Source organism: Thalassophryne amazonica, chromosome 16 (assembly GCF_902500255.1).
Source record: "Thalassophryne amazonica chromosome 16, fThaAma1.1, whole genome shotgun sequence".
NCBI classification, from domain to species: Eukaryota; Metazoa; Chordata; class Actinopteri; order Batrachoidiformes; family Batrachoididae; genus Thalassophryne; species Thalassophryne amazonica.
In genome coordinates, this window is record NC_047118.1 from 19992720 (window position 1) to 20005200 (window position 12481).

Here is a 12481-nt window from a genome sequence, read left to right on the forward strand (position 1 = left end):
CAGGGTGAGAGGATGAGGGCTGATGGTGCGCAGAAAGTATACTCTGCAACACCAAATTCTTGTGTCATCCTGACTAGACATGGGCCGATTACTGGTTTCATGGTACACCGCGGTTTGTAAATGTCATATATAGAAAACTTTAAAAATTTGCTGTTTGATAGTATGAGCTCCATAAACAAAGGACATCATTTCACATGGTTCAGTCAATGAGATTTGCATAGCAAAAATGCATGCGTCATGGTCAATGAAGTGTGGGAATATTTTGACCCCAAACACACACGCACACACACGCACACCCACACTGAGGTCTGCAGCTTTGACGAAGAAGCCACTGAATGTGCAAAATGTGTTTCTGAAGAGTGATTCAAAGAGGAGGAAAAACTACACCACCTACAGTTTTTGCTGAATTGAAGGGAACATTATTTTTAAATTACATCAACATAAACTAAGCAAGGAGCTGCTATATCTGCAACATAAATACTCCAGGTTTGCTAATCACGCACATGACTAATTAGCAAGCTAACAGAATATTTTTCCCGCCTTCATTTCTTTTCAGAAATCAAATGGGGAAAAAACACTAGTTACTTAGCAGTAGGTCTGTGAAGCAAAAAATGTAACAACCAAATATACAAATAAGACACATGTGACTACTATTAGAATATTTTTTCCAAAATACTGTATCCATTTCTCCATCCCTCATATTCAATGCATTAAATGTATTTAAAATGCCCTTAAATTGCTGTGATCCTTACAACCTCCACTGTTGTATATGCCACTGTAGCCCTATGGTACTTGTCTCTCTGTGCCAGTTATCCCATCACTCAGAGTTTCCCATGAACTACTTAAAGGAGAACTCTGATATTTTTCAACCTGTGCTCTATTTTTAGATGTTTTGAGAGTAATTTTTTACTTGCGACAAAAATTATTTTAATCAGTGCAGTATTGACTTAGAATGCAAATACTACAGCAGGCTAACAGCTAAATAAAGTTATTGGACGGTGCAATCAGAAACACTCAAGAGTAAACCGCTTCCTGTTACCATTGAACAGATGATAACATCATTAAAAGTGTTCAGTCGCAGGGACAGTATCCCTACAGAGGCACAAGTGCATGTTTACCTCAGTAAGTCCTATATATAAAGTGCCTAACTGTCTGTCTGTCCCTCTGTGTGTGTGTGTGTGTGTCCATGTCCCATATATGGCCAAAGAGGTGGAACATGGGTGAGACCGTATGACCTGGGCAGGAAAAAAGAAAATGCGAACACCCTTTTCAAACAATTCATTCTCTGACAAATGTAATATGGTCACTGCATTTCTGTTTTAATGCTTTGAATTATGCATTCTAACCAACGGGTATTTCTGCTAGTGTAAACAAACTTTTATGTTGACAATTTTATAGTTAGCGACTTACTCTAGCCTCTTAGCCACCTTGTGGAGCTGTTGTCCACGGATTACAAGTTGACTGCCAATGACGGGCAGCATCTTATATGAGGTGTGTCCATAAAGTATTGTACCTTTTTATTTTTTTCAAAAACTATATGGATTTCATTCATATGTTTTTACGTCAGACATGCTTGAACCCTCGTGCGCATGCGTGAGTTTTTCCACGCCTGTCGGTGACGTCATTCGCCTGTGAGCACGCCTTGTGGAAGGAGTGGTCCCGCCCCCTCGTCGGATTTTCATTGTCTGGAAATGGCGGAATGAAAAGGACTTTTTTTCCATCAGAATTTTTTCAGAAGCTTTTAGAGACTGGCACCTAGAAACCATTCGAAAAATTTATCTGGCTTTCAGTGAAAATTTTACGGGCTTCACAGAGAATAAGGACTTTAACTACAGGTTTAAGGACCCCTTTAAGGACGGTCGGTCCAGCTCTCCACAACTTCTTTTATACTCACTCGACTGGTAAGCACTGAAAGCCGAGATAGGCATGTCCCAACTTGTCCTCTAACACTCTGAAACGGAGGTGTTCCTTTGTCTCGCTTCATCAGCGAATCGGTCGTGACGCGTGAAGCCTCCGCGCGGCTTTCCATGACAAAATCTCTTGTTAAAAGTGAAATCTGCCGGAAAATGGCTGATGTCCAGGTCTTGTGATAACCAGAGAAAGAGCACACGACGGTCTCGTATCCACAGAGCCATCAGCTTAGAAATGATCCAGTGGTTTGTGCCGCATCATCGCAGCACCGACCGTCCTTAAAGGGGTCCTTAAACCTGTAGTTAAAGTCCTTATTCTCTGTGAAGCCCATAAAATTTTCACTGAAAGCCAGATAAATTTTTCGAATGGTTTCTACAACCCCTGGCAAAAATTATGGAATCACCGGCCTCGGAGGATGTTCATTCAGTTGTTTAATTTTGTAGAAAAAAAGCAGATCACAGACATGACACAAAACTAAAGTCATTTCAAATGGCAACTTTCTGGCTTTAAGAAACACTATAAGAAATCAAGAAAAAAAGATTGTGGCAGTCAGTAACGGTTACTTTTTTAGACCAAGCAGAGGGAAAAAAAATATGGAATCACTCAATTCCGAGGAAAAAATTATGGAATCACCCTGTAAATTTTCATCCCCAAAACTAACACCTGCATCATATCAGATCTGCTCGTTAGTCTGCATCTAAAAAGGAGTGAACACACCTTGGAGAGCTGTTGCACCAAGTGGACTGACATGAATCATGGCTCCAACACGAGAGATGTCAATTGAAACAAAGGAGAGGATTATCAAACTCTTAAAAGAGAGTAAATCATCACGCAATGTTGCAAAAGATGTTGGTTGTTCACAGTCAGCTGTGTCTAAACTGAAGACCAAATACAAACAACATGGGAAGGTTGTTAAAGGCAAACATACTGGTCAAGCGTCAAGACAGAAAACTTAAAGCAATATGTCTCAAAAATCGAAAAATGTACAACAAAACAAATGAGGAACGAATGGGAGGAAACTGGAGTCAACGTCTGTGACCGAACTGTAAGAAACCGCCTAAAGAAAATGGGATTTACATACAGAAAAGCTAAACGAAAGGCATCATTAACACCTAAACAGAAAAAAACAAGGTTACAATGGGCTAAAGAAAAGCAATCGTGGACTGTGGATGACTGGATGAAAGTCATATTCAGTGATGAATCTCGAATCTGCATTGGGCAAGGTGATTATGCTGGAACTTTTGTTTGGTGCCTTTCCAATGACACTTATAAAGATGACTGCCTGAAGAGAACATGTAAATTTCCACAGTCATTGATGATATGGGGCTGCATGTCAGGTAAAGGCACTGGGGAGATGGCTGTCATTACATCATCAATAAATGCACAAGTTTATGTTGATATTTTGGACAATTGAAAGGATGTTTGGGGATGATGAAATTATTTTTCAAGATGATAATGCATCTTGCCATAGAGCAAAAACTGCAAAAACATTCCTTGCAAAAAGACACATAGGGTCAATGTCATGGCATAGGATCAATGTCAATGAGCAGATCTAATTTGATGCAGGTGTTAATTTGGGGGATGAAAATTTATAGGGTGATTCCATAATTTATTCCTCAGAATTGAGTGATTCCATATTTTTTTCCTCTGCTTGGTCTAAAAAAGTAACCGTTACTGACTGCCACAATCTTTTTTTTTTTATTTCTTATAGTGTTTCTTAAAGCCAGAAAGTTGCCATTTGAAATGACTTTAGTTTTGTGTCATGTCTGTGATCTGCTTTTTTTCTACAAAATTAAACAACTGACTGAACATCCTCCGAGGCCGGTGATTCCATAATTTTTGCCAGGGGTTGTAGGTGCCAGTCTCTAACAGCTTCTGAAAAAATTCTGATGGAAAAAAAAGTCCTTTTCATTCCGCCATTTCCAGACAATGAAAATCCGACGAGGGGGCGGGACCACTCCTTCCACAAGGCGTGCTCACAGGCGAATGACGTCACCGACAGGCATGGAAAAACTCACGCATGCGCACGAGGGTTCAAGCATGTCTGACGTAAAAACATATGAATGAAATCCACATAGTTTAAAAAAAATAAATAAAAAGGACCGTTAATTTATGGACAGACCACGTAGAACAAGCTCCTATGTTGCATTTTGCAATGAATCGCAATATAATCATTTCCTGGCTCATACATAGTAATCCATGTTGTATCGTGAGATCCTCAGCAATACCCAGCTATAGTCAGCAAACTACAAGTCAAATGTTTTATGCTTTGGATGAGGAAAGACCCCTCTAACCTGCTGGCAGCAAATTATTTCTGTCTGGTGTGGAATAAGTGCATTTTATTTTCTGCAATCATGTGACACAAACAATGTGCTGCTCCATGATATTTTGCAATGAATTAATTCCAACAAACTTGCAGTGGTTAGCTGTGACTTTATGTAACTGTCAGTGCAAAAATAAATAACTACAGTGCTTTCTATCAGTGTTATAATGTAGATATGCAGCGCGAGAGAGAGAGAGAGAGAGGGGGGGGGGGGCAAACTGTGGATTTGTGATGGGGAACATGCAAACCGTGGGTATGGGGAGAAAAAGAGAAAGGCTGTGCGCATCATCTAAATGTGACCATGGAGGTGATACCATGTACCGCAGCATTTTTGCCTAAGATTATCATACAGTCAAAACCTCATAGTGGCCCATGCCTAGCCCTGACCACTCCCCATCCCAACACACTGTCACCCTGCTGACAAGGGCATCATGCTTCCACGTGAGTCAACCCACAAATACATTTGTGGTTAATGACTGCGTGTGAGAGAAAAATTTGACTGGGGTAAAAAAAAAAAAAGTTGAGGACTGCATTGTGAACCATTCCAACTGCTTCGGGCAGCATGTAGTCTTCAATTCTGATGATGGTTTTGGCCTCTTACCTGAAGTAAACCTAAATAAAGCAGTAGCAGCTAAAGCTGAGTGCCTGAACAGTACACACAAGCTTTGCTGTTGAGAAGATTTTTTTTTTCTTGTCACAGTGACTTTTATTGATCAGACCCATGCTGTGCAGAAGTATCAAGCAGTTCAGCTGTACATGCTTTACATTCTGTATCAAGTCTACTAAACTACAGTGGGCTGCATTCCTCAGAATTTAATCCTGCACACGTCATGGAGAGGGCATGCTATGAGTAGACGTTTGGATCAATACTAGCACACACACTTAAAAGCAGCTGCACCTTTAATTAGTTTTTAATAATAACCCAGTAATCCTCATAACAGGAATACTGCCTGATTTCCAAACCTACAATTGTAATTTATATGAGAATTCACTTGTGTGCATTCTTTTTTATGTGGCCAACAAGTTCATAAGGTCAAAACACAAGCACAAATTGCAAGACTGTAAAAAAAACTCATAAAAACAAATACTCCTCCTCTTCCACCAACACACACAACAAAATCCAAAATATCAAGAGTCCCAAAACATTTATATTTACCAAGTGCAACAGACCCTAATTGAGTCTTCAAAGTTGAACTGAAGAAATGATAATACATCCCAGTGTTCATAGGCTGCCGTTATACCATCATCCCTCCCCCTCACCACCACCATCTCATTAATAGAAACTCGATTTGCGGACAGCTGCACTCCCGTACACATTATAGGAGAATTGATTGCACCCAGCACACAATGAAAAGGATGAACACCAGGGAGGGAGGGAGTGAAAGAGGAGTGAATTAATTAAGAGAACCAGGTGGTCAAATGTTGGGTGGAAAATCACTAGCTAATGACACATCACACTGTGGCTGCAGTCTTGCAGTGGACGGTTGTCTATTGTTGAAATACTGACGCCTCATCTGAAACTGACCTTATGCTCCTTGGAGCCACATGGCAAATGAGTGTGGCTGTGCACACACCACCATCACTATAGGCAGACATACCTCTGACACAAACATTAAGTGAGGAGTCATATGAATGAATGATTACTGTCATCACAGGCAGCACTGATCTGATATGTGAAGCTACTAAGTAATCCTTGCCTTAATTTATCTGCTCATTTGCATTTCAATTAATAATGTTGACACTCATGAGATGTAGAGGGGCAATTCAGATACATTTTGTTATACAAAGGTAAACGCCATTAAGCACATCCTAATTAGTAACATATGAAAGCTCTGTCATCAGAACCAGACACTAATTCTGGTCAGGAATTTAGTAGTGTTGAAACACTTACTGCTAATTTTAATTTGTCACATTAAATATAATAAGGAATTTGGGTCATCAAAGCCCTGCAGGGGACTTTATTAATTGAAGACGTGAAAATTACACTAGTTACTAATTACACCCTTTTGTCACCTGCAAAAAAAACAAAGACCAAGGTAAGGAAAAGACTGAAATATTTCTGATTACTGATGTAAAGGCTATTATTATATGAATCAAGTAGCTGTGACTTTCATATTTAATTTATACTTCACTTATTAACCAATCACTACACACGATGTCTCTATATACTTAAATAAGCCTCTTTTGAGAGTAATGTAATAAAGCTTCTTTCAAACTACAACAGCAGTATTATGTGCGTGGCCAAGTTATTTTGCAATAATAAAAAAGCACTGATCAGGATGCTAATTACAATGTAACATTTAAGATTATATCATTTCTGCAGTTATAGTTTATTTTAACGCAATGTAAGCGCGCAACATAGGGTTAAGTTTGTCTCAAGTAACGTACAGCGTAGTTTGGTGTAGCTATGTGTAGAAATGGCTCTTCCTCTGTCTTACCTGGCCTGTGCCTCGTCCAGGCTTTCGTCGGTGATGGCCATTATTTGCTGTAGGATATCCCCTATGTCTTGCTGAGGCTGACCGAGGGACTGCTGCTTCCTGACAGAGTCTGGGTCACCTACATCGGCTTGCGATAGTCCACCGAGTCCGGTGAGACCAGTCATCATCCTGGTCTGGTCATCCATACTTTTCAGACAAAACTCGCCGTTTTCCTCAGTCGAAGAATACACACAAATAGCTAGCCTGTTAGCTAGCCAGCAAAGTATTCCCCACGACAAATCATACACTTCTTACCGTATACGAAGAGACGCTTAGAAGTACTTTTTAAAAGAAGTAATGTTAAAAAACGTAACGACTCTACAAACGCATGCGTTTTCCCTTTGTTTCTTTTTTCTTCTTCTTCTTCTTCCCCCCACTTGAAGTGGATAAAGGCGGCCAGGCTAATGTTAGCTAAGCACCGAGAGAGCAGCAGCTAGGTTAGCAGCAGAGCAGGAGCAGCAGGGATACACATGCACGGGCTGTGGCAGCTCACCGACAGCGCCTCGCACATCTTCCGAAAAATTTTTAGATATACATAAAAAAAAAAGATAACCACAGACGAACTGACTCGTGCTGAAAAGCTAAACACTCGAACGGGCAGCCTGGCCGTCTAGCTCCAGTCGGTATTCAGCCACCAAAACAGACCGCGGTTTGCCATTGTTGTTGACGTCGCGCGACTATGTGGGATGTTCTGGGCTGCGCGAGCGCTGCTGACCGCCACACGGCTCGCGCCTTAAAAAAAAAAAAAAAAAAAAAGACAAAAGAGAACCGAAAGCTTCTTATAAAAGATATACTCCTACATCACACGTGTGATGTTAAAAAATAAACTGCAGAATATTAACGACACACTGTTCAACACCCTGTAACTGTATTATCGCTCATATCGGAGTCTGTCCTCGCGCACGGCCTTTGATGCCGAGTCCTCTACGTCATTAGTGCCGCTCGTCTAGATGTGTGCGCGTATGGAAATCATAAATGATTACAATTCCATAGTAGATCGCTGTATTCCATACAGCAAGTGAGTGCAAACAAGTAATACTTTTACTGATCCCCTGAAAGAAATGAAGTGCAGTTAAATAAATAAAAAGTTAGGTCGAACTGTGAATATATTTTTTTTGTTGTTGAACTTTCAAGAAGCAGCCTTTATTACAATGCTACATATGTCTATAATTAATAATGAAGAAAGAAAAAAAACAGAACAATGAAGACAAAGAAACAAAAGCACACACCAAGCCATAGTTTGTCTAGAGAATACAGTTCAACAAGTAGTAGGCTCAGATGGAGTTAATTAGTAATATTGAGCTATTGAAGTAGCACACTATATTATACCACTGCAAATCACTGCAATTTGTACGGGGGTTTGTAAAAATATATCATGGAACAATGCATCTTGCTACAAAAAAGTGTAAGGTTGCATCTTGCATCTGAATAATTTTTCATCATTATGTAGTACTACATGCACTCAAAAAATGGCTCTTTTGATGAACTCAATTATGTGCTGTATTTCCGTCTAATAAATATATGTAGTCCCAACTAAAATAAAACACATCAATGCAAGATGATGTAATTTAATTTAGTTGGGACTACATATATTTATTAGATAGAATCCAATCCAATGAGTCAGTTTTTACCTCCGCAGAGGTTATGTTTTCGGTCGCGTCCATTTGTTTGTTGGCTGGTTGGTTTGTTAGCAGGATTACTCTAAAAATCCGGATTTCAATGAAATTTTTACCAGGGGTGTATCTTGGCCTTAGAAGTCATTAAATTTTGGTAATGATGCGGAACACGATCCAGATCCAGTAATTTTTTTATGGATTCTTTATCATTGCAGGATAGGGCCAATTTCAACATTTTTGCATCTAACGTCATGAAGACAGGTCACAAAGGCTGAACAAAAATTAAGTTATGACAACAATAATTTAGCATTTGTTTCTCCTCATTGAATAAACTTATTAGCAGCTGATCTGCTCGGTGTAAGCCTGATCCCGTCAGATCTCAGAAGCTAAGTAGTGTGGGACCTGGTTAGTACTTGGATGGGAGACCGCTTTGGAACACCAGCGGCTGTGTGTGTTTCTCCAGGTAACACTGGAGTTGCGTCAGGAAGGGCATCCAGCGTAAAACCTGTGCCAAATATCAATGCTGATCTGGCTGTATCCGCTGTGGCGACCCCAAACAAAAAACGGGAGCAGCAATGGACAACCATTGAATAAACTTATTAGAAAAAAGAAAAAAAAAACGTGTAGTTCATGCAGTTTCTCTTTATAAATACATTTGCTGAAGATCTAAGGGTTTAACCACTGAATCTGAAACATGACGGTAGATGCCTGAAACGACGTGGAATAAGTTTCTTTGCCAAAGGGTATTCCATGTGACATCAGTGATCCTATGGCCTTGGTGGAGGTTTGCGCTCTGCCAGTGCTTCTAGTTTGAGTATAGGGTGTAGTAAAACGTAAACCTTTATGCATATTTAATGCTTCTAAAAGTCTTCAGAATCACAAAAACACCTGCTAAATAGCTAATATTTATAAATATTTTTTAAAAAATTGGGCCAATTTTCCCTTTCAAAAATGTGGAAAACAAAGTGTCACCATTTAACTTCATTGGGGTGTTTCCTGCAAAAACAAAATAACATTTATTTAATCAAGTTGTAATTACTGTAACACACTGATCACTCACAGCTATCTTTGTGTTGTCACATATTAGGCAGTATGTGAAGAACTCAAGCTGTTTATTTTTTTAAGTCCTGCATTCCAATGGTAATGAAGGGTATTTGTTATTCGTGAAGTGTGTTTGCACAAAATAACTCGCCAACACGTGAGCAGACTTGGAATATTGCTTGGGTGAGCGCCTCCAGATGATAAACTTTTGCAGCAGATTGGTCAGAGTGCAGAACTTGCAAACTACAGTATATGCATGTTTAAGATGTATAACATGGCCCTTTACTTTTTTTTTCGGTTGGGGGGGGTGTACAAATTCTGGTTCATTTAACATTATTTTCTGTCTCTGCTGGCGGGGTAAAAACAGCATTTGCATAGTACTGTAAATCGTAAATATTTTGACTAGAAACCTCAACGTATCAAGTTAGACAGTTTTGTATATACGAGCCTGTGAGTGGCACCATTGACACTTTAGTCACAAGACATTTTAACTCCAAGGTTCATAGCAGGTGACAGCTTCAGGACTCATCAGTGTGATTTGAACAGCAGTGTTTGTTGACCCCCTGTCAGAACTGACTTGCAGTACTGTACTTGCTGCACATACATACATGCCTCACTATAAACTCTTGCAGCATAGATAAAAAAATCAATATCTGAAGATTGCTTTTGCTTCTATCTTATATAATAGAAATATTAGTATATTATAATAGAAACATTGTATTAAGTTTTGACAAAATCCTAATTCTAATAGAGTTCACCATTAAGTGTGCCAGAATGAGGCATTATCTTCTGTTGACTGTCGGGGTCAGTAAGCGTTCTACACCACATTCTTAAATGTATTGCAGGTTCAATGCATTCTGGTACAATTTTGTTTTCATGCTCTCTCTCTCTCTCTCTCTCTCTCTCATGCTCTCTCTCATGCTCTCTCTCTCTCTCTCTCTCTCTCTCATGCTCGCTCTCTCTCTCTCATGCTCGCTCTCTCTCTCTCTCTCTCTCTCTCTCTCTCTCTCTCTCTCTCTCTCTCTCTCTCTCTCTCTCTCTCTCTCTCTCTCTCTCTCTCTCTCTCTCTCTCTCTCTCTCTCTCTCTCTCTCTCTCTCTCTCTCTCTCTCTCTCTCTCTCTCTCTCTCTCCTCTCTCTCTCTCTCTCTATATATATATATATACATACACACACACATATTCAAGTCTGGGAGCATGCGCTGGCTCTGTGCTCTAATTTTACTATTTTGTGCACTTAAGGCACCCATACTACAGCAAACAAGTCTTGTTGGACTATGATGCATAAAGAATAGTTTCACACATACCAGAGGCCATAAATAAGTTGACCTAAACACTAGAGAAGACTATTACAAAGCATATACTTCCACAACCAGATACTACATATTGTATGCACCAGATTTAATAATTGTGAATCACTCTATCATATAGTGATTGTACTGATGCTTTAATGTACTGTTAAGCCATGTGTGTTTAAAGTATCATGATGCTATATGCTGATTTTCAAATAAGCTGCACAAATGTTAAAAAAAAAAAAAAAAGCCAATATGCTTTCAGTTCAGAATTTTTTCTTTTTAAAATTTTCTGCAGCTGCTGAAATCTGTATACCCATGTCTATAATGCCATCTTTGATTATTACTATTTTGAAAAGCATAAAGAAGACAGTTTGCATTCAGTGTGATTACGACTATGTCAAATAATGTAACGGATCATCTCTGCAACTCATCGTCATTTTAGGACTTGCACCCTGAAGTCAATGTATTGATATACATGCTGTATTTGGGCAGTGTGTGGTGAATTTAAAAGCAATATTCAACCTCAAAGTAAAACAGTCTAATCGAGAGAATATCGCTGTGCCCTAAACCCCGGATGAATGAAATATCCCATCAGTTTTCAGTATGAAAATGTTGACAGCACAGATTGAAAACAAGTGTCCTTGTTTTTTGCAAACTGGGCAATTCTGCCATAGTTTATCACTCAGATCAGAGAGACAGCTTTCCAAGACGAATGACTGGCTGAATGAATGTGGAGGAGAACCGCAGCTGCCCCTGCTATACTGAGAAGAGATGATGGGTGTGCATGAGGGAGTGGGACCAAACTGGCAGTGGTTTATGCTGACTCTCCACACATCCATCTACTACAATCTGTGGCTAATCAATCTAAAGTTGGAGACAAGAATAGAGAATACAGTAAACCTAAACAGTAATTGGTCCTTGCACATGCATAAAGTTCAAGTCACAATTCAGAATTTCTGCTGGGAGGGGAAAATGTGGCATATTTCGACACTTATATAAAGTATTTTCTACAAAAAAAGCCACCTATGAATAACAAATCATGCATATACAAGAAGGGGCACTCAGAGTGCAAAACCCTCGCTTTCCATGTTTGACAGCAAGTCAACACATTAATTCTTTGTGATTCACTGATTCTATAATACAACCCCTGACAAACATTATGGAATCACTGGCCTTGGAGGATGTTCATTCAGTTGTTTAATTTTGTAGAAAAAAAGCAGATCACAGACATGACACAAAACTAAAATCATTTCAAATGGCAACTTTCTGGCTTTAAGAAACACTATAAGAAATCAGGAAAAAAAATTGTGGTAGTCAGTAATGGTTACTTTTTTAGACCAAGCAGAGGGAAAAAAAAAAACATGGAATCACTCAATTCTGAGGAAAAAATTATGGAATCATGAAAAACAAAAGAACGCTCCAACACATCACTAGTATTTTGTTCCACCACCTCTGGCTTTTATAACAGCTTGCAGTCTCTGAGGCATGGACTTAATGAGTGAAAAACAGTACTCTTCATCAATCTGGCTCCAACTTTCTCTGATTGCTGTTGCCAGATCAGCTTTGCAGGTTGGAGCCTTGTCATGGGCCATTTTCTTCAACTTCCACCAAAGATTTTCAATTGGATTAAGATACAGACTATTTGCAGGCCATGACACTGACCCTATGTGTCTTTTTGCAAGGAATGTTTTCACAGTTTTGATGTCTTCCTTGGTCTACCAGTATGTTTGCCTTTAACAACCTTCCCATGTTTGCATTTGGTCCAGAGTTTAGACACAGCTTACTGTGAACAACCAACATCTTTTGCAACATTGTGTGATG

General features: G+C 39.4%; 1 protein-coding gene across 5 annotated transcripts in view; it reads right to left on the reverse strand.

Moving 5' to 3' along the window:
* pbx4 (pre-B-cell leukemia transcription factor 4) overlaps nt 1-7517 on the reverse strand; it is a 122422-nt gene extending 114905 nt beyond the window's left edge. The window contains exon 1 of one of the 5 annotated variants that reach the window (XM_034189797.1): nt 6673-7506. In XM_034189797.1, the coding sequence (XP_034045688.1) occupies nt 6673-6857 (185 nt within the window). In that variant the 5' untranslated portion in view covers nt 6858-7506. Of the gene's footprint in view, nt 1-6672 lie in introns of all 5 variants that reach the window. The other 4 variants (XM_034189795.1, XM_034189798.1, XM_034189794.1 and 1 more) reach the window with 4 other exon arrangements.
* Between the last annotated feature and the right edge of the window lie 4964 nt (nt 7518-12481).